The 24,645-nt window shown below is 32.9% G+C and overlaps 1 protein-coding gene across 2 annotated transcripts in view; it reads left to right on the top strand.

Annotated features, from left to right (window-relative positions):
* The window catches only part of LOC149804122 (GRAM domain-containing protein 4-like), a 71,500-nt gene extending 56,217 nt beyond the window's left edge, over positions 1-15,283 (top strand). For both annotated transcript variants that reach the window (XM_089954088.1, XM_089954089.1), the window contains exons 16-19: positions 1,450-1,543; positions 6,554-6,635; positions 13,050-13,124; positions 14,278-15,283. In XM_089954088.1, coding sequence (XP_089810214.1) covers positions 1,450-1,543; positions 6,554-6,635; positions 13,050-13,124; positions 14,278-14,493 — 467 coding nt within the window. In that variant the 3' untranslated portion in view covers positions 14,494-15,283. The remainder of the gene's footprint in view (positions 1-1,449; positions 1,544-6,553; positions 6,636-13,049; positions 13,125-14,277) is intronic.
* The last annotated feature ends 9,362 nt before the right edge of the window (positions 15,284-24,645 follow it).

Here is a 24,645-nt window from a genome sequence, read left to right as displayed (position 1 = left end):
AATATTATTTGTCACTCAACTCTACAAATGCTACAAATTCAAATATAAATTCAGTAAGAGACTTGAAAACATTGAAGGTGTTATTAGTGTTCATTACTACATTAACTAGAACTGGATAGTTCTGGTGTTCAAACTTCTCTGCTGGATTCTCTGAGCCATTCATTGTCAGAATCAAGTTGATGTATGTCAATATGTTATTTGCAGTATGTGCAAATAATTCATTCCCTCTCCCCCACCATATTTTGTTTTCTGGCGTGTTTCACAATGTAAAAATCAGTCGACCAGTTTTGCAATTAATTTTTGTTGGGCTTTGCTGATGCTTTTGATAAGCTAATTGCTTCCTAATTTGGCTTAAAAAGGAGTCACACTTGAACACTATTTTGATAACTGAAATGATCATTCTTTGCATTTTATATATGAAGTAAACTCCAAGATCACTGCCACTGTTAAAAAACTTGTCAGAAATCTTTAATACATATGGCTTAAACATTTTCATTCAGAGCAGTAATACATAATCCCTTTTGGTTTCCTACATGCATCTAGCCTCTCTTCTATTTACCTACTGGGTTGTTTCACGTCCTGGGTATTCCTATGCAAATTAGTACAATTGGCTCACCCACTACAGCCTTCAAACACATCTCACATGCACACATTTTTGTATGATTTATTATTAGTATTATTATTATTATTATTATTATTGTTTTTTTTTTAAAAATTATTATTAGTACATCTATTATTAGTATTATTGGCTTTTTTAAACATCATCATCATTATTATTATTATTAGTATTATTATTATTGTTATTATTGATTTTATGACTACATGGTATTTCCAGTGTTATAAGTAACTTAGACTACATGACTTCTTGTACAAGGGAAGTTACTCCATTGTATAACGACAATCTAGCCAATGCTGGCAACCAAATACATCTGTGCTGACTGGAACAATCAAAGTTAAGTGCCACACTGTCACACAACATTAAGAACATTTCCTGCAATATAACTCATAATCTCACTCACCAGTTTACTAAACTTCTAAACTTTTCTTCCTCAAATTGAGATGTTTTATCATCATTTTTTAATCATTGCTTGATTGGCAACAATAAAATTTGTATGGAACATTCAACAGACTTCAGGAAATTAAATAGTCATAATGTCTTGAATTCTCTAGGAAAGATTCTTCATGAATTTCTTGACCTTTTCTTATTCACAAATAAAGAGACTCCCAAGTTTATTATTTTTAAAAAATCAACCTAATAGTGGCCTTTGCTATTGTACCTGTCTATGATAAAACTCACAATTCTGTAAAACTTGACAAAAACAAGATACTTAAAAAATTTTAAGAAATTTATTGAAACATGGACCTGACCGTGAGTCCACAGTGCCAACCTCAGCTACCTTCCAACCCAACACTGCTAAGATTTTTTTTTACAGAAACAACTCTTTTCAGGTTGGGAAGATGGAAAGGGATGCTTACTCATAGGAAAAGATCCTTCCCCAATTTCCCTGCTGTTAAGGAGAGGAAAGTTATACCTCACTAAAAGGTAAAGACAGGGGCCAGGAAAGTTGTACCTCACTAAAAGGTAAAGACAGGGGCCAGGAAAGTTATACCTCACTAAAAGGGAAAGACTGGGGCCAGGAAAGTTTACCTCACTAAAAGGTAAAGACAGGGGCCAGGAAAGTTATACCTCACAAAAGGTAAAGACAAGGGCCAGGAAAGTTGTTCCTCACTAAAAGGTAAAGACAGGGGCCAGGTAAGTTGTACCTCACTAAAATGTAAAGACAGGGGCCAGGAAAGTTATACCTTACTAAACGGTAAAGACAGAGGCCAGGAAAGTTATACCTCACTAAAAGGTAAAGACATGGGCCAGGAAAGTTATATCTCACTAAAAGGTAAAGACAGGGGCCAGGAAAGTTATACCTCACTAAAAGGTAAAGACGGGGGCCAGGAAAGTTATACCTCACTAAAAGGTAAAGACAGGAGCCAGGAAAGTTATACCTCACTAAAAGGTAAAGACAGGGGCCAGGAAAGTTATACCTCACTAAAAGGTAAAGACGGGGGCCAGGAAAGTTATACCTCACTAAAAGGTAAAGACAGGGGCCAGGAAAGTTATATCTCACTAAAAGGTAAAGACAGGGGCCAGGAAAGTTATACCTCACAAGAAGGTAAAGACAGGGGCCAGGAAAGTTATACCTCACTAAAAGGTAAAGACAGGGACCAGAAAATAGTTTATGATTCTGGATTCAAACTTAAATCCATGAAAAGAAGTTATTTTTTTTATATTCTCATCTTAAGATGGGTGTATTATGGCATTGCCATTAGTCAAGTTCCCAGGTCAGTGGTCATTGTCATTAGTAGGGAGGAGGTAATGAGATATGCATATTGTTTCTTCTTTGCAATACTCTTATTATAAAAGCTATTTTTAAATGTACTGTAAATGAGACACAAAAAAATGCTCGTTTTGTTGTTGGCATTTCTTTCAGTAGTGCACTTCAAATGAGAAACCATGATTAAAATGTATAATTATATACCATACATACATGCTTATTAGTCAAGTCCTTCTGTAAACAACATAGACACTGCAAATCAGGTTCTTTGTCACTTGTGCTACTGATTATTACTATAGTACAAGTCATACGGGTTATGTAAGTGATCAGTACCAACTATTTCAGTAGTGGATGTCATTTTTAAAATTTGATTACATGTACGTTTAAATGGCCATTATTCACTTTGCTTGGATCGTCACACATCCATATTCCTTTGGAAGGTTATTATATACACACCTCAAGAAATACATATGTCTAAATCAATGGATTGTCACACATCCTTTGGAAGGTCATTATATACACACCTCAAGAAATACATATGTCTAAATCAATGTTACTGGCCATGGACATTTTTTAACGAGGTTAGTATCCAGTACAAGTTCGATTGAATATTGTGCACTGTGATGCCACATTAAAAGCTATGCATGTTGAAAAATTTCATACTACCCTGTTATTTGTTACGATAAAACTGACATCCTCTTTTCTTGATCTTGTTTAGTACCTGGCCACCATTGTAAAAGTCCATTGTGATCAATCATTTTTGTCAGGTTATTTTCATGAGATTTAAAGTGCATAACATTCAACAGTCTGGATTGAATTGACTTTAGTATTACATTTTAGAACAACAATTAATATTTACATTGAGTAAATGCATATACATGACCACATAGATATGCACTTTAACAATCTGCATAGATCTAGATCTACAAGCACCTTATGTGATGGCCGGTCTAGGTCTATGCAGTTTGACTTAACTTATAAGTGAGTATGTAGTGAGTATGTAGTGAGTATGTAGTGGGTATGTAGTTAGTATGTAGTGAGTATGTAGTGGGTATGTAGTGAGTATGTAATGGGTATGAAAGAGATGATTGCCTATAGCAGTGATATCACAATTTGGACCTGTCTGAAATCCATACATGTATCCCTCCATCATTCAGACTACCTCTGCTATTTCTCTGAGAAAAAAATATACTTCAAATGTATATTTGACACAGTAATTTACAGAAAAATCATACATTTTTATTCTCACAAAATGTCTTCACAAAATCCACAGTCTATGTGGATCAGCATGGCTATTTCTATGATTGGATTAACTACTGAACTGACAAAAAAGTTGTTAATGAAATAATGATGTGCATTCAAAACTTCATGGTTTCATAAATAGTAGAGTTGGGCCAAAATGGCAGTTATCAACAATCATTCAAGGTTATTATCTTTAGGATTGACCTTGAAGCCGAGAATGATCCATCAATCCCAAGGAGTTTTTTTATCACAATTGTGCAAAACAGCTTGACATAGAAAAATAAAATTATGTATGTTTGTATTTACGTGTATTATATGTGGATGACCTAATGGATCCTGGTCTTCAAAATTTCTCTGGTCTCAAAAAGTCCATTGTATTTATTGAACAGGTGTAATTGATGATCATTCATATCAGTAGAATTTCATTAGTACATTTTGTATTGCCAGCAGCTGGTTGCTGGTTGATGTTTCAACTATGTTTGTTCCATTCTGTCGTTTGTTGCCGATGTTTGCTTATGTATTTTGGCTTAGAGGGATTTCATTCCTTCCATGTTTATGGCATAGAGTCTGTTATCTATTGTTTGTATTACTAATAACAGTAACAAATTTTATGGTCTTATTATAATTTGTAACAGAGTCTTACTAAAATTAGAAACACTAAAATTAATAATCATGTTTTGCCTCAATGGCCTTTCAAGTAAATTTTGATCAGCAAGGGAGACAAATTAGGCAAATGACTAGACCTGATTGCAGTTATTTCCCTTTTATATTGTTTCATTGACCGTATTACTAGACACAAGAGTAGAAAATTCTTTTAAAAGAAAATCACCCGAATAAAACAAATAATTCCCCAAATAATGTTTCAATAGGAAGAAAAGAAAATTAAGAAAATATAATGATTATTATAACAGTATGATAGTAAAAAGACCTAGGAATAGCAATATCTCTGGATTTGTGTTCTCTTGTCTTATTTTGTTTGACTTCAACCCTTTTAGCAGTATTCTCAATACTTTGATTCTTGGCAATTTAATATGGAATGACAATTATTAATTTTTGTTATGATAGTTCTCTTGTGTTATTTGGATGTGTTATAGTAATGACTTCTGAAGAATGGTTTTCAACATTATATGCAGTAGAATCATCGTACTGGGTGTTTATAGAGTATCTCTTTGACAAACTTTTTGTAGTAATTACAGTAGAATCATCATACTGGGTGTTTATAGAGTATCTCTTTGACAAACTTTTTGTAGTAATTACAGTAGAATCATCATACTGGGTGTTTATAGAGTATCTCTTTGATAAACTTTTTGTAGTAATTACAGCAGAATCATCATACTGGGTGTTTATAGAGTGTTTGTTTATACTTTGCTTGGCTGACAGGATTTTTAAAAATAGTAATTCACTAATGGTTTAGAATGCATGTTTATGCAGATTTCAAGATGACTTGTTTATATTTTTGTGCCATTACAGTGATTTTTTTAAAGCTTTATATGGTTTGGAAATTTTGGACCTGAACTGTTGTTTACAGTAGGTGCATACATGTTCTAAAAAAACAATCAACCAGGATCATAATTAAACCATAAGAGTGACTGAAAATTGTATTTGAAATTGATGGTATATCACATCTAGCTTTAAATGTAAAATAAATTAAATATTCACATTGCAATAGCCATGAAATGCAAAGTGGACAAGGCCCAAGGGATACAGTATTCTAATTTCAGATTAAGGTCAAAGGTCACTTTGGTTTATTTTGGGCACTTTCCCTCATCTCCATAATTGTTTATTATACAGCTGCCGGGTGAGTTTGTAAATGATTATAATTTGTAAATAGACCAGTACACTTCCTTTTTCTTAGAATTACAGATAACTATTTATTTTATATTTCCTTCAAGTTCTTACCATTTAAAGATGATATTGGCTGTGCTGTATAACAAAATATAATTTTTTAAACAAAAACCTTGGTTACAATTAGAACCCCTAAAATCTAACTAGTTTAATAGTGCATCGACAGAGTATTTAAAATCATCATGTCATAATATTAGTACTTTCACTATATTTAGCTCTAGGCTGCTGGCATCCAGCCAGTTCACATTAAAGTAATAAACATTATCTCTCTTTTCAAAATCAGCTTTCAAGCCCTTTTAATTGCCTAAAAATTTAAATTAGCTTACTTCTTTCATTTAAATTAGATTACCTTTAAAATTTAAATTAGCTTACCTCTTTAAAATTAGCTTACCTCTTTAATTTAAATTAGCTTACCTCTTTAAATTTAAATTAGCTTACCTCTTTAAGTTAAATTAGCTTACCTCTTTAAAATTTAAATTAGCTTACCTCTTTAAAATTTAAATTAGCTTACCTCTTTAAAATTTAAATTAGCTTACATCTTTAAAATTATCTTACCTCATTAAAATTTAAATTAGCTTATCTCTTTAAACTTTAAATTAGCTTATCCTTTTATCCAAAGAAATTACAGCTTTAGTCACAATATCACAACATGTTGCCATTTAGGCAATGTCTAGAATGAGTGCCTAATTTGCTGCTGAGGTTCTCATCTGCTAAAATAGTTCACATAATCCAGATTTTATGAAGGTGAAGTACAATAATTTGAAAGATTTTTTTATTTCAGTAAATGTATTTCTCTTTACATTTTCATACCAAATTATCTTTGTGGTAATGAACAAAATTGTTAATAATGACAAGGTGTTAAGTAGACTTTATCCATTGCTGCAAATAATTTACCAATAATGTAATTATTGACTTTATCCATTGCTGCAAATAGTTTACCAATAATGTAATTATTGACTTGATCCATTGCTACAAATAATCTATCATTAATATAATTATTAAATACATATATCCATGACATTTTTTTTTTAAGTATACCAGCTAATTAGTATAATTCTGTAATTTATAGACTTATGTAGATTCTGTAATTAGATAGACTTATGTTCTAATCTTAGCATTTTTGTGTCTTTGATTTTCAGTTTTTTATGTTTTGAGAGAACAAAAGTTCCATCACGAAAGAATATCCTTGTTCCCCTGGCAGATATTATAGATATAAGAAAGGTAAAAATTTATATTTTCCTGAAAAATGTTTTCTTGCATTCATTCACCAGGATAACAATATAGACCTCTTTCTCAATAACTCACACATAATGCGGTCCATAAACATAGAATCTGGGATGGATGAGGGAGCGAGTTACCAAGGGAACTCTGAAACATTAAGTAGGGGATGGATATCAACTTATGTGTGTGTTTGTTGGGGGGGGTTAAGTGGTTCAGTCAAGCCTAGAATTTAACAAAATTTTCCTGGTAGCCAGAAGGACTAGTAAAGTCAGAACAATTTACTAATCATACTGAATCTTGACTAGTCCTTCCCACAAAACACTTTTATTTCATAAGTATTATAAGTCATATGTAACTAAGAAGTACAAATCTTGCTTTAGAAAACTACCAAGGTTACTTGAAAATATTCACCATGATTTCACAAGCAAAACAATGATTCTCCAGAAATTGACTTTCAAAAAGATGACTCAGTAAGCATTTTTTTAGAGCCTGCTTGTTATCCAGAAGAAAGAAAAAAATAACTTAATAAGAGATAAAGATAAGGACCTCATTCACACTGGTAAATATGTATTGTAACTCCATGCACAGATGATTGAAGGCAGTATTCATTGTACTTCAGAGAAAGCAGGGTGGGAAGATAAATCATAACAATAGTCCCCCTCTTGAATGCCCCCCCCCCGACCAGTGGCCACCCTCTTCTTATGGCCAGGATCCCTTGGCACCGATGAGTTTGTATTCAAAAGTACCCCTCGAGAATGGCTACCCCTCTATTGCAACCAGCAGCCAGCATATATGTACAAAAATGTAAAATGTTCCCCTCAGGAGCTACCACATTTTTTTTTCTTCAAATGTATCCAAAACCAATAATTAATTCACATCGTGACGTAAGGTAAGTAATCAGATTAACTCTGTCGTTGATACATGTCTCCCAATGTTAAGTTTCCGTTGCTGAAAGAAGTCTTGAATAAAGTACATGTAACAGTAAGATTAATATTATATTATTGTCTATAAAAGCCAACGTTTAAAGGAAATGGGCTCAAAAATGTTTTGATAGAGTATTAGGCTTCACACATCTGTCAAGCTCATGTCTTTGATGATTACAATAGGACGTAATTGTCAAGATCATAACAGGGTTAGCATTGGCTAAAAATAGATTTGTGCATTAACCTTGAACAGATCAAGGTCCCAGACAAAGACTGAAAAATCACACGATAACACATTTATTGCTTCCTTTATCAAGAAGGCATTTCGTCCACTCGACAAAAGTTTTGACTGCATAATTAAATCACATACAGTTAGCAACATCCAAATAAATCATTACCAGACATTAACATGTCATCACATAAATGGAGACATTATTTTAGAAGAAGGTCGGTTATTCTACTTGGCGACATCAGGTGAGGTGGGGAGGAGGACTTGCTGAACAATTTCATGTTGAAAAGACTCAAATAAACAATGGAAAGAGAATTATGTACGTACCAAGATCTAAATTACGTTTTTGAGTGGTTTTGCAATGTGCATGACAACAGTACCCGCTCGCCTATCACGCTTACACCAGGAATAAGAACTAATAATGTATATTCAGTTGAAATAAGTCTATTATTATAACAAGAAGAACCTTTTAATAATTAATGTTTCTTTTAAAACGAAGATATTAAATGAAGAAATTAAATGTTTTGAAGCATGTAGCTTTCTTACTATATACATTACATATAATTCTCACAAAAATTTAGTCCCCCTCTGGAAAGGCCATCCATCTTATAAGGCCACTTTCCCAGTGCAGAAGGGCTGGCAGTATAAGAGGGGGACCAATATATATCAGTAAAGGTATTGTGCAGGTTTTAGCAATAGATATTAATCTGTGTCTCCATGATTCTAATCGTTTAAAGATGGTATGGTTAATCATATAGGTATTTTGATGACTATATCACTACAGCAGTGGCTTCACAAGTTAATAAGTCTGTTTTACAGGTTTTGGTACAAATTTTCTTTAACCTTTCCCACCCCATTTATTTTCACAATTTTGATATTTTTATACTGGTGGGTGAGGTCAGAGCACATTGCATATCGAAAAGTTGTTATTCGCAGAAACTCTGTGGTGTTGGCATTGGGTGGTCACTTTTTAACGAGCCTAGCAAATTTAAACCACTTTACCTCAAGCCCTACCCATATGAAATTGATAGGAAGCTGATTCATCTTCTCAGAAATTGTGAGTATAACATTCATTACATGTTTAGTTAATTGCATATCCATCAAGCAGAGTCTACAGGTCAGTGGACTTTTTTGTTAGTATCACATGACTACTGGATCGACATACTCCAAACGTGACGATTCTGGCTTTTTCCAGGTTCCTGGAATGGCAACAGGTTTCTGGTGGTCTCTGGAATAAACATGTTTTCAAAATTATGTCGTTTTGTTAGCCTTTTTTCTATTTTAAAAATACGCGATTATCATTTAATATTTCCAAACTTTTTTGTACAGCTTTGGAAAATTCTTTTTGTTTTTGTTAGTATCACATGACTACTGAACCTCTAAGGTCTTGGATGTCTAGGCTGTGAGATTTGGGTCATATGACTAGTAAGGCAAATGGGAAGAAGCCTTCAGATTTCATCTATGTAGCAGTATTGTCCTATCTGTCAATAAATAAATGGCATACACGCATTTTCTGAGGAGATAAATCATCTTATCAATTTCATGTGTGTAAGATCATTTAAGTTTACTAGACCTGGTAGTAACTGGCCACCCTATGCTAACGCTGCTTGTTTTTTATGTAATGAATCCAACTTTTAAGGAGGCAGTTTGTTATGACTCAGACCTCAACATGAATGTCAAAATACCTAAAATGGGGTTAGGAAAGGTCAGAGAAAACTTGGACTAACAGTCTTTGACGTACAATTTTATCTTGTAAATCTAGCTGAATCAGTAAAGATTAATACAGCCTCATTTTTAAATATGATTGATGTGCACTTAGTTTCCAAATAATCCAATGTAGCAACACAACAAATATGAGATGCTTGCCAGATTGTCATGAACACTTACAGATTTGAACTACAGATTTAGCACACATTTGATACTTTTCTGATTGTCATGAATATTTACAGATTTGAACTACAGATTTAGCACACATTAGATACTTTTCTGATTGTCATGAATATTTACAGATTTGAACTACAAATTTAGCACACATTAGATACTTTTCTGATTGTCATGAACACTTACAGATTTGAACTACAGATTTAGCACACATTAGATACTTTTCTGATTGTCATGAATATTTACAGATTTGAACTACAAATTTAGCACACATTAGATACTTCTCTGATTGTCATGAACACTTCTGAATTAAACTACAGATTTAGCACACATTTGATACTTCTCTGATTGTCATGAACACTTCTGAATTAAACTACAAATTTAGCACACATTAGATACTTCTCTGATTGTCATGAACACTTCTGAATTAAACTACAGATTTAGCACACATTTGATACTTTTCTGATTGTCATGAACACTTCTGAATTAAACTTCAAATTTAGCACACATTTGATACTTCTCTGATTGTCATGAACACTTCTGAATTAAACTACAAATTTAGCACACATTAGATACTTCTCTGATTGTCATGAACACTTCTGAATTAAACTACAGATTTAGCACACATTAGATACTTCTCTGATTGTCATGAACACTTCTGAATTAAACTACAAATTTAGCACACATTAGATACTTCTCTGATTGTCATGAACACTTCTGAATTAAACTACAGATTTAGCACACATTTGATACTTTTCTGATTGTCATGAACACTTCTGAATTAAACTACAGATTTAGCACACATTAGATACTTCTCTGATTGTCATGGACACTTCTGAATTAAACTACAAATTTAGCACACATTAGATACTTTTCTGATTGTCATGAACACTTCTGAATTAAACTACAAAAATTTAGCACACATTAGATACTTTTCTGATTGTCATGAACACTTCTGAATTAAACTACAGATTTAGCACACATTTGATACTTTTCTGATTGTCATGAACACTTCTGAATTAAACTACAAATTTAGCACACATTAGATACTTCTCTGATTGTCATGAACACTTCTGAATTAAACTACAAATTTAGCACACATTAGATACTTCTCTGATTGTCATGAACACTTCTGAATTAAACTACAGATTTAGCACACATTTGATACTTCTCTGATTGTCATGAACACTTCTGAATTAAACTACAAATTTAGCACACATTAGATACTTCTGATTGTCATGAACACTTCTGAATTAAACTACAAATTTAGCACACATTTGATACTTTTCTGATTGTCATGAACACTTCTGAATTAAACTACAAATTTAGCACACATTAGATACTTCTCTGATTGTCATGAACACTTCTGAATTAAACTACAAATTTAGCACACATTAGATACTTCTCTGATTGTCATGAACACTTCTGAATTAAACTACAGATTTAGCACACATTTGATACTTCTCTGATTGTCATGAACACTTCTGAATTAAACTACAAATTTAGCACACATTTGATACTTTTCTGATTGTCATGAACACTTCTGAATTAAACTACAGATTTAGCACACATTAGATACTTCTCTGATTGTCATGAACACTTCTGAATTAAACTACAGATTTAGCACACATTTGATACTTTTCTGATTGTCATGAACACTTCTGAATTAAACTACAAATTTAGCACACATTTGATACTTCTCTGATTGTCATGATCACTTACAGATTTGAACTACAGATTTAGCACACATTTGATACTTTTCTGATTGTCATGAACACTTCTGAATTAAACTACAAATTTAGCACACATTAGATACTTCTCTGATTGTCATGAACACTTCTGAATTAAACTACAGATTTAGCACACATTTGATACTTTTCTGATTGTCATGAACACTTCTGAATTAAACTACAGATTTAGCACACATTTGATACTTTTCTGATTGTCATGAACACTTCTGAATTAAACTACAAATTTAGCACACATTAGATACTTCTCTGATTGTCATGAACACTTACAGATTTGAACTACAGATTTAGCACACATTTGATACTTTTCTGATTGTCATGAACACTTCTGAATTAAACTACAAATTTAGCACACATTAGATACTTCTCTGATTGTCATGAACACTTCTGAATTAAACTACAAATTTAACACACATTAGATACTTCTCTGATTGTCATGAACACTTCTGAATTAAACTACAGATTTAGCACACATTTGATACTTTTCTGATTGTCATGAACACTTCTGAATTAAACTACAGATTTAGCACACATTTGATACTTTTCTGATTGTCATGAACACTTCTGAATTAATCTACAAATTTAGCACACATTAGATACTTCTCTGATTGTCATGAACACTTACAGATTTGAACTACATATTTAGCACACATTTGATACTTTTCTGATTGTCATGAACACTTCTGAATTAAACTACAAATTTAGCACACATTAGATACTTCTCTGATTGTCATGAACACTTCTGAATTAAACTACAAATTTAGCACACATTAGATACTTCTCTGATTGTCATGAACACTTCTGAATTAAACTACAGATTTAGCACACATTTGATACTTTTCTGATTGTCATGAACACTTCTGAATTAAACTACAGATTTAGCGCACATTTGATACTTTTCTGATTGTCATGAACACTTCTGAATTAAACTACAAATTTAGCACACATTAGATACTTCTCTGATTGTCATGAACACTTACAGATTTGAACTACAGATTTAGCACATATTTGATACTTTTCTGATTGTCATGAACACTTCTGAATTAAACTACAAATTTAGCAAACATTAGATACTTCTCTGATTGTCATGATCATTTACTGATTTGAACAGATTTAGCATCAAAAGTGGGAGAAACCCTGAAGGTTATCAAAACTTTTCTTACAGCTTATATTTGGAACATTTTCCGGAAATGAAGAAAATAAATTATAATGGATGATGTTCTGGAAACATCACATGTATTGCTGTATCTTTCTTGCGCTTGTTAGGTGATCAAACATATTTTAACTGTTAGCAAAATGGGCTATATATTAATTATCTAGTTATTTTAGTTTGTGTTGGCCAGAAAATATAATGTCTTATAAAAACATTGTAAAATATTATTTGCGAGGGATTTTAGGAGTGTTTTGCCATTCCTAAGAGAGTAAAAGTAGCACAGTTCTATAGTTAAAAAAATGGCTTTTATTTCTCAATATATTTTGTAAATGGACCGTTTTTTGTGTTATGTTTTGGAGTAAAGCAAAAATTTTGGATGGAAAATGCTTTCTTTCTAGTATGACCTATATTGAGCCTGTTGTTGTGCCTTGTTACTGCTTTTCATTCAGTAATGAAGTAAAAGTGTTTTTTCCATTTCAGGTTAAATTATTTTATAAACTTCCAGGGAAAGGAATGGCCATAGAGATTTTTTTAGAGCACGAAGGAAGAAGAAATGTAAGTCAGTTTTGAATTTGTACAATGTTAATTAGCAAGCTTGAATTAGTCAAGAATGAAATATAAAATAAACCTATATACTGCTTGATAATTGTCTTCTGTATTCTTGCTTATCTGCTCATTTGTTTGGTCTCTGATGAGTTTCCAACTGTTTTTCAAGATCAGAAATAAGATGGAGGATGGGGTAGTATTAGTAGTATTAATAGTAGTAATAGTCATAGTGGTAGTAGTAGTAATAGTCATAGTAGTAGTTATAGTAGTAGTAGTCATAGTGGTAGTAGTAGTAATAGCAGTAGTAGTAATAATAGTAGTAATAGTAGATGTAGTAGTGGTAATAGTAGAAATAGTCATAGTGATAGTAGTTGTAGTATTAATAGTAGTAGTAGCAGTAGTAATAGTAGTAGTAGTAATTATAGTAGTAGGAGTATTAGTAATTATAGTAGTAGTAGTAATTATAGTAGTAGTAGTATTAGTAATTATAGTATTAGTAGTAGTAGTAATTATAGTAGTAGTTGTAGTAGTAGTAGTAATTATAGTATTAGTAGTAGTAGTAATTATAGTAGTAGTTGTAGTAATAGTAGTAGTAGAATTAGCAACTATAGTAGTAGTAATTATATTAGTAGGAGTATTAGTAATTATGGTATTGGTGGTAATTATATTAGTAGTAGTATTAGTAATTATAGTAGTAGTGGTAATTATAGTAGTAGTAGTAGTAGTAGTAATTTTAGTAGTAGTAATAGTAGCAGTAATTATAGTAGTAGCTGTAGTAATAGTAGTAGTAGTAGAATTAGTAACTATAGTAATAGCAATTATAGTAGTAGTACAAGTAGTACTAATTATAGTAATAGTAATAGTAGTTGTTGTAGTAATAGTAGTAGTAATTATAGAAGTAGTAATAGTGGTAGCAATTATAGCAGTTATAGTAATAATAATAGTAGTAGCAGTAATTATATTAGCTGTAGCAATAATGATAGTACTAGTAGAACTAATAGTGGTAGTAGTAGTAGTAGTAATTATTATAGGAATATTACAATATTACAAGAAGATAAGACTGTCATTAAGATAATTAAATACAGTTACCTTAAACTAACTCTTTGAAGAATTTTCAAATTTTTCTCATTTGTTTCTGATATGTGTCCCATTTTATTTTCAGAGTATTAAGTTTGGTGGGCTGTTGTACAGAGATGAGGTAGTAGATCAAATAATACAAGCAGGGCTGATGTTAGATTTGCCCTGGGCTAAAGGGGATCCTCTTTGGAGGAAACAGATTTCAGAAAGGAAATTATCTGAATTTTCTATAAGTTCTAATGAATCTTCCCAGAGAATACAGAATTTGACAATGGCAGCATATTATGATGATTCTGAATAGAGACTTTTGTATGCGTAAATCGTATGTAAACCATTGATGGAAACTCATAAATGATTGCCTAATTAACACATGACTGATGGAAACAAATGATTGCCTAATTAACACATAACTGATGGAAACTCATAAATGATTGCCTAATTAACACATGACTGATGGAAACTCATAGTTGATTGCCTAATTAACACATGACTGATGGAAACTCAGATGATTGCCTAATTAACACATGACTGATGGAAACTCATAGTTGATTGCCTAATTAACACATGACTGATGGAAACTCATAGATGATTGCCTAATTAACACATGACTGATGGAAACTCATAGTTGATTGCCTAATTAACACATGACTGATGGAAACTCAGATGATTGCCTAATTAACACATGACTGATGGAAACTCATAGATGATTGCCTAATTAACACATGACTGATGGAAACTCATAGATGATTGCCTAATTAACACATGACTGATGGAAACTCATAGATGATTGCCTAATTAACACATGACTGATGGAAACTCATAGATGATTGCCTAATTAACACATGACTGATGGAAACTCATAGATGATTGCCAAATTAACACATGACTGATCAGTAGGTTACAACATCAAAAATATTATTGGGGGTTTCAGTGATGATGATGTTGACGATGCAGACATTTTTTTATATGGATGTGAATAGTTATTAAACTTTTTTAATAGAGTCTTTCTGATATGTCTGTGGCTTACTGGCCTTGTATAATTCATTTGTCCGTTGTAAATTTTCTTGAAAATATAATCACTGAAGATGAAATTTTTGTCATTAGCTTTATTTGTAAATGATTGTATATACATGGCATGTAGCCACAATTAGATGCATGCATTGAATTATAATTATTTTGTATAATTTTTTAACCTTGTTATGACCATTCCATCTTGTTATAATGTGAGATATTTTACACCACTCCACCCAGTGTGAATAATCGCCACATTGTAAAGTAGTACCATATTCAGACACCTTTCTCAGTTCTCAAAGATCACTGTACATTTTCTGTGATCATTTTGTGTCTGTGCTGCAATTTTATAATTATTTGAGACATATCAATGAAACATTTACTCATATATATATATATATATATATATATATATATATATATATAAGGTGTCTGAATATGGTACTACTTTACAATGTGGCGATTATTCACACAGGGTGGAGTCGTGTAGGAAGTGAGTCAAAGCAGTGTTCTACATCACCTAAAAGTATAGGGGTGGATCACAGGTCAAGGTCACATGAAGGTGTAATTCATCTTTGCTAGCCAAGGTTCTGATATGATAACCCTAACTACACCTTGGTGGATCGAACAGATATTTTAGTGTTTTGTCCTAGCAACATCTATTAGATATCATGAGTTGCCTCCCTTACATATGTAATGTCAACTAACCAGAAGCGTGTAACACAGGTGCATTGTACATCAGCTGGAAATGGTGGAGGTAATTTAGTTCAAAAGAATACTAAGTTTCACATCTAAAAAGAATGACTATGTACCAGAGAGAAGCAATTACAAGCATATTTAAATGAAAGGTTTTGGTACAAACACAGACTGGCAGTGGAAAATTGCTTATTTATCAGTCCATTCAAGTTATGTGCTCCCTTCTTCTCAATAATTTATGAATAGTGTTTAGATTTCAACAATTTAATTTTGATTGGATGCGGTAGCTTGCTGCCGCATCCAATGAATTTCTCAGACCTGAAGCACAGAAATATCTGCTTGATATGCCAAGTTGTAGATCGAATTATGATATTGAAACCTTGGCTAGCGAAGATGGGTGAAATTAGACTTTTGACTAGTGTCATAAGCTGGTCCCTGAGATACAGGCAGTTTATAGGGTTCACTTAACCTTTCTGTCCCATGAATCCATGTATCTGAAGATCTGTGCATATGTCTTCTCATTCTCCTTGTCCATGCAGTAACTCTTGTACTACTTCTGTTTACTTTACATTTGCACTGTGGATGCAATTTGAGTATATTTAGCTTACTAAGTTTAGTTTGTTGTGCCCCACATTCATTGTCTATAAAGAATTGCTTTAACAAGTCTGTGAGCATTACTTCTAATACCTTTTCATCAGCTGCTACCAGAATTATATGTATGGTGCATCTTAAGATGGACTGGTGTTGCACATCAGAACTGGTGCACTGTAATGTACATTTTAGGATTTGTGCAGAATTCTTCAAAAATTGTGTTTATCTCCATATCTGTTGTAGCTCTTAAATTATTGTCAATTATTCAAATTTCAGTGGATCATGGTATGAACTTATGTTGCATACCAAAATTGGAACACTGTGACCTACTTTGATTTATTAAAAAATTGGTAAAGTTATGCCTGTGCTCTTATTCCAGTACTTTGTCACCTCATGCCACCAAACTGTTTGAAGAAAATACATCTTTGGATGAATGTTTGTTGCATAATCAAACTGAGTTTCTATAACCTACAGTCCTGGATTTATTAAAATTTTCTGTTGACATAAAACTTAACCATTGGTGCATTGTGGCATGAATGTGTAATCTGCTCCAGAACTTGGTCACTGTGACCCAGTTTTTCAGGATATTTAAAAGTTGTATACTTGATCATATTCCCATACCTTCTCACCCATTGCCACAAAAATATAATGAGAGTGCATCTTAGGAAGAAGACAGTACATGCAACAAAACTGAATCACAATGATTACTTTTGGGGCTTTGTTACAAATTATTGGAGAATGTTGTCATATGCTCTAATTTCAACATCTTTTCACAAATTTCCAACATTGCCTTGTTGGCACATCAAAGAAATCATCTGTTTCACAAACCAAAACTTGGTGGCCATGATCTACTCTATATTTAGCATATTAAACTGTTTTAAAGAAACCAACACATGCCAGAGAAATGTGTATCCTGCTTCCATTTTTTGGTGTTCTGTAGCTGCCTGGTTGTAGGGGCAAAGTCACTGTGAAAACCAAACAGAATTACATGTTGTTTTTCAATTATTGTAGTTTAATCAGGTGTCAGTTTCTCCAGAACATTTACCACATTTGTTCCATTTGTTTTATGATTATTTTCAAGACCTAGATATTTATGTGAGTCAATAAGATGACCACATTCATTCAGAGACTACTGTGATCAGATCTGAGTTTTTTTAAAGAAGTTTTAAACATGAAAGGAAGAGGTTACAAATATGTGTTACAGAGGGGAAGGTGTCACAGGCATGTGTTAGAGACATTCAAAATGGAGGGTGTTAGAGACATAAAAAATGGAATATATATTAATTATTTATTAGAAACATAAAAAAATTAAAGTTGTTACAGGTATGTGTTAGAGATATACCAAATGGAAGGTGTTACAGAATGTGTTAGAGACACAAAATGGAATTTGTTGTAGGTATGTGTTAGAGACATACAAAATGGAATATGTTATAAGTATGTATTAGAGACATACAAGTTGAAAGGTGTTATATACAGTTGTTTTCACCTTATAAGGCAGGGGTCTCACATGGCCCACAGGCCACATAATGATAATGCCCGCCAACCCATATCCTGTGACCCACAAAGTGATTGGTGTCACAAGGTGCATGAGAGATAACAAAGATGGTGCAGCCCTTTGGCCATCAAAAATGCCCTAATGCAGCCATCAGGGTGGTTAGAGTTTAAGACCCCTGCTATAAAGTCTGATAAAAATATTCTCAAGATCTCTGTTACTGACAGAAACTGCTTTGGTCAAGTTATATGAAGGAGCCAAATTACAAAGACGCCTATTTCTGTCTCAGAATTTTCTTAATCTAGCCTCTGTGATCATTCAGGTCAAAATTGCAGTGAAAACTTGATAGCATCTGATGATATCATTGAACATTATTTTGAAAATGGAAAGAGATCAAGGAGTTGTGCCTCAGTAAGTCAATGAAATTGTCCATACATACGAAAAAATATATCATGTCATCACAATCCTGTCAAGATATGACCTCATTTAGTAAACAAATGAAATTACTTAATTTTTTTTTTTTAAGCCAATGAAATCACTGTGTTAAGTCAATGAAATCGCTTTATTAGTTTTGGGGAAAGCCATGCTAAAGTGTTACAAGGAAGGTTTTTTCCATACCATCATTAGGCAAAAATCTCAAGGAACCATGTGAGATCTTGCTTGAATGTGACTATTTCAATAAACTGGCCAGAAGAGGATAATAGTTGATATCAAAAATTGAATACTGATAGTGACATGAGAAATAGATTATTAAATTCGTAGTTGCTTAATTACTTTTTTTTAATTAAAAAACTATATTTTCAAAAGTGCTATGAATTTAATCAAAATTGATATTTGTAATATTTATATATGAATTACTTTTTGAAATAAATTTAAATGATGGGAAAGTTACTCATGCTTGCCAAAAAATTTCCTTTTTATTTATTGTGTGGATGTCAGTTGAACAAGATGGTGATGTTTAAACAAGTGGAGTTTTTAATGTTTTCTTTAGCCACATATCTGTTGATGCTCTGTCCTTCTTTCTTTGAACTTTGACTTCTAGTCATAAAATGGAAATAAACTTTTGGCAGTTGCTTTTCTTAGAAAGAGTACCATAGTCAAAAATAAATTTATGTCAATAAATATTGAACTTTCTGTGGTTTAAGACATGATTACGTCATGTAAATTATAGAAAATCAAATGTGTACTTATTTCCACCACACATTTAAATAAAGATTCTTGAGTTACTACAAACCAGCTTTCAATAGACAATCAATGGTACAATGAAAAGAAGATGGTAAAACATCAATGGTTAGGCCAACAAAAGATGGTAAATATTGTTGGTTAGGTCTGCATAGGATGGTAAAACATGAATGGTCAGTCATGTGGAGTATGCTTAATTATCAATGGCTGGGTCAACAGTGGATGGTAAAACATTGATGGTCAAGTCAACAGAATGGTAAGACATCAGTGGTCAGGCCAGTAGAAGATAGTAAGACATCAGTGGTCAGGCTGACAGGATGGTAAAACATCAATGATCAGGCCAACATAGGATGGTAAAACACCGATGCTGACAAAGGATGGTAGAGCATTGATGGTCAGGAAGAAAGAGGATTGTAAAATATGAGTGTTATTTCAGCCAAGAAGCAAGACCTTCCCTGTGTAGATGTAAGAAAAAGCTTTGAAACACATTTTAATACTGTTTTCTGGAAATATATAAATAAGTGTTGTTGTTGTAGGTTTTAATGCCACTTTTCAGCACAAGATAGGCTTTACATGACAGCCAGTATAAATGGTGGAGGAAGAACCCTGGAAAACGCCGGGAAGATCTACCAACCCAAAAGAAGGTACTGGGAAGCTTTCTCATGTAGCCAAGCCTGAGACTATAACCCACTCAGAGTTGTGAAGGCAGTGATCTGGAATGGTGACTGCTTTAAACCACTCAGCCACTCAGGGCCCCCCATAAATTAGTATTTTGTTTATTTTAATTTGGGGAATTTAACATGGAAGTACGTTAATTGTTTTATGATTGGGCTGTCTTCTGTTTTACAAAATGGAGATTTATTTAATTCTTTTTTTAGTTGCAAAGAGTAAGACAAGGGTATCCAAACTCATCCTTTTGGTTTCTATTTTTATGTGCTGAAATTTTAGGAAAATGCTTCCAAATAAAAGAAAAGCATTAGCGGAATATTAATAATAGAAAAGGACTTAAAATATAATGAAGCCACAATAGTATTAAAGATGGGTCAGAAGAAAAACTAAAATTTGATTTTAAAAGATGATGAGATCAGTGTTATATTATATCTGGATTAAACATTATTTTTTTCAAATACTTAGGTGAATTAGACAGGGTGTAATGATGCAAAATTTTGTAGAGATAATTTCACAGTACATTTCCATCATGGTCAGTATGACATGTAACCATTAAGCTTGATGTATGGGCTTGACACACAGTAAATTGCTAACTATGAGAGATGGAATCTGCTCTACTTGGGGCATAAATTGAATTTTAATTAGAGCCCATTTGATAATGACCCATAAGAGATATGTCAGTGTATGGTTAAGTGTAGTGAATGATAGGGTTGAGACAAACCAGAGCAAAAAGATTTGGGAAATTTTATGATATTTGAATGTCATAAAATATTTTTCAGGATAGTTATTAATAAAGGCAGACTGGAGTGGATTATTCTGTCTTTTACAGGAGTGTTATAATTTTTGGCGGTTGGAGAAAGTAGTCATGATTGGCCTAGCTAACAGGGGTGTGTGTTCCCAAACGGAATTCAAAGTTTTAAGTAAATCTTCTTTGTGCAATTATTCATTCTAAATTCTGAGGGATGCCAGAAATTAACTCTGAGAAAAGTTAATAAGTACTTTCTTAAATAAATTGTCCTAGTCCAAGGAAGATGGTCTGGAAATTTGGGAGACCCTGAACCAAATACGATTCCAGTAGCCTAGTGGATAGAGCATCCACTTTGGATGTGGGAGGTTGTGTGTTCGAACCCCGGTCGAGTCATGCTATAGGCTTCCAGAAATGGTACTAACAGCTGCCTCGCTAGGTGTTTCGCATTAATAGGTTAGTATTAGGACTAGTCGGCCTGGTGTCGGGATAATTTGACTGGGTGGGACATGATGCTACATGTTTGTGGCATGATACCCCAGTGCCAGACATCACTATAAACAACACTGCAGACACTGTAGCGATATGACTGAAACATTGATAAAGCTTTGTTAAAAATCCAAATCACAAATCACACCAGAGAAGAGACAGGGAAATCTCTGATGGTAAGCGTACACTATTTCACTAGTATGAATCAATGCAGATATAGTGGCTTTGTATGTAATATGACAATGTAAACAGGACAAGGAGTGAAGTCCATTAAGTCATTGTGTAAGCACGTTGTGAACTCTTTTCAACCAAGAATCGATGGTGTTAGCATTAGGAATGTGTTGACCGACAGTAATTTACAGCACACAGGGGTGCAGTAATAGTTATCTAAGAGGTCTAATTATGTCATAGTTCCAGTTAGGAATGCAAGTAGTGGATATAAAAGTTTGTAGAAATAGGGTTGGGAATGTGTATTAGGTTGCGAACTGACTATAGCTTAGTTCTGTTGAATTACCATAGACAGTATCTGACGTAAAAGTGTTGGAATATTGTTGATTCGAGAAGAAAAACCCACCAGCATTTGGGTTGGTATTATATTTTTATTTGAAATAGCTTCATTACCTGTACTTCACATTGGAAGGAGCACGGTCTACAACCAAGACGGTTTAGGACCCAAAGAGGTTGGAGGAAAAGAGAGAAGGATAAGAAATATGGCAACGCAGACCGATCACCAACAGTGATTTGGAAAAGATTGGTATTGCTGACATGGCAATTTTAGTTTGATCACTCACTTGATTATATGATTATATTATCGGTATAACAGGATGACTAATTGAATTTCGCATAAATTTTATAACTCTTCTAAGAGAAAGGGAATTTAGATGTGAAGTTCAATTCATTTTGTTTGTGTAACTGATTAAATTGTAATATTTCACGGGGGGGGGGAGGAGTCGCTCATATTGTTTTATTCTATATCACTGCGCAAATTTCTGTTCTTCCATCCATTATTTTCATATCTTCATTTTATTGTTTCCTCAACGCGGACAATATCACTGTGATTGATCATCTCCTAGATAATGAATAGCAAAACAATAAGGACTGGGGATCTCTCATCATCTTCCCACCTTCTGACACCTGGTCAGTATCAACATCGCATTTTAAATAATGAGCAAATGCAAATCTTTATTAGAGCTAAGGAACGTTTAAACTTCTGGAAGTATTTTTCCCCAACAAATTTTTATGATATGTAGGAAATCAACTTTCACCAAATATGTTACATAAATACTGTAAATTTATTTATTATCAATTAGATAACAAAACAAAGTTTGTAAAAGAAAAAGAAAACTAAAAACCACAGATTTGACTAGATGACCAACAAATCGGAAAGAAGTCATGTGGCTGGTCATTTCTTATCCCCTATCCACAATTTAAATGAAATTATTGCGACTGGAATAACTACAACCCTTTAGAGAGGCCAGAAACTTGGAATGAATAGGAAACATACTATAACTGCATCATTAGTATGGTCACTCCCAGCAGTTTGAAACATGACGAATCAAAATAGAAGTCTTCACAAATATATTATTATTATTATTATTATTATTATTGCTATTATCATAGATAAAATCTATAAAAGGACTATTCGTGCTAATCATTGATACAGGCGGACTTGGGTCACATGTGCAGTTCTGAAAAATGATACTGGCTTGATTATCTATGTTGATATTACTTTCCTAAGCTTCGATATGATTACTTAAACAAATCATCTGATGGATGCATCAAGTATTTTACAGAAACAGTGTATTTGCTTCATAAATTAGGAAATAATTCCATGAATAATTAAAAAAGATACAAGTAGAAAGACACAACATTATATTTTTGCGAGATTTTCTGTCTTTATTATGTTGTCGTGAATGTTTGCCTTCGACAAATGGACTCGTTTTGCACTTTCTGTGGTTTGAGTTTCTTAAGATATGTAATTGTGTAATACGTTTCTCAAAATTCAGTACAACTAGAAAACCTTAATTTCTATCTGCTAAGTATTTTATATACAGATGGGAGAGGGGCAAATTTTGTTACGTCTTCCTCCATTTGCTGTGTTAAACATTTTGACACATCGTACCTAATATACAGCCATTCGAAATTCTAAAGTATCAATTCAGGTTATTGTTAGCTAAGAGTAAACAGAATCGTTTCAAAATGCTTTTAAACATATCACATTTATTTTACTCATTACAATCAACACATTAAATACGCCGAACATATTGATGTAGCTGGTTTAGGCATATGAGGAATGTGGCAGGTCAGGTCACTTTCCTGTTTTTTGTTTGGAATACAAAAATAAAGTGGGTTTCCATTGATTTATTTTGCAAATATTTGACCCCTTTGTTATCACTATGGAATACAGATTTTAAAACAGCGCTAATATATTCAAATAGGAAGAAACTTGACATACCCTATTTCTAAGTCAGACGATCTATAATTTTTTTAATGATGATATTGATTTTAGCTTCATCTAATGGATTCTAATGGATTCCAGTCATTTAAAAACAAGAAGAATTAACGTAATACTGCTGACCTGATCAATAAGATAAATATCACACAAGCCCAGAAAATGACTGCTGATGAATATATAATGTACCTTTCTGTTAATTTATGGCAGATTGAAGAGCTTCCAGCTCAAGTATTAAATAAAGATTGCGCGATTAATATTGATTTGTGCTTCATTTGTCAGTTTTCATTACTTTATCTCAGCGCCTTTCAGCGGAGAGGCTATACAATGGCATTCTCCTGCATGATGACAAAAAGAGTTCGTCCTACCTTCAAGTCAATGTACTAAATCAGTTTGACTGCCCACGCATTAATATGTATTTTATAATAACCAAACAATTTCGCTTTTCTCTAGCACCATTTATTCTGTTTTGGTTTACATCCATTAAATTGGATATTTGAATATTATTCCAGTTTCGCGGATTCATGTGAAATGTAAGAATCCTTCATCGTACACATAGCAGACGCCTTTAGTGGCATAGATGTCTTGTCGATATAAGTGATGTCAACATAAGTGGGTAGTACTGTACCGTCTTCTGGAAAAATATGAACAAGTGTTCTGTTTATTTTAATATGGGGAAACCTATATGGAAGTAGATTCATTGTTTTATGATTGGGCTGTTGTGTATTTTAGAAATTCAAGATTTTTTCGATTCAATTTTTAGTTGCAATGAGTAAGGCAAGGGTATCCAAACTCATCCTATTGGTTTCTATTTTTCAATGCTTTGAAATAAAAGAAAAACATTAATGGAATATTAATAATGGAAAAGAACTTTAAACAAAATGTGCTGATGAAACAATATTTGCAGATGGGTCAGAAGAATAACTAAACTTTAATTTAAATAAAGATGTGATCAGTGTTATATTATATATGGATTTAAAATTATTTTTGCAACCACTTAGGTGATATAGACAAAGTGTAATTGTGCAAAATTTTGTAGAGAAGAGTTTCACAGTAAATTCTGTCGTGGTGAGTGTGACACATAGCCATTTTTTTGTACTGTCCTTGACACGCAGTAAATTACTGA

Source organism: Sinohyriopsis cumingii, chromosome 3 (assembly GCF_028554795.1).
Source record: "Sinohyriopsis cumingii isolate HCF-2022 chromosome 3, ASM2855479v2, whole genome shotgun sequence".
Classification (NCBI taxonomy): Eukaryota; Metazoa; Mollusca; class Bivalvia; order Unionida; family Unionidae; genus Sinohyriopsis; species Sinohyriopsis cumingii.
The sequence above is the reverse complement of the archived record's forward strand: the minus strand, read 5'-3'. Positions and strand labels throughout refer to the sequence as shown.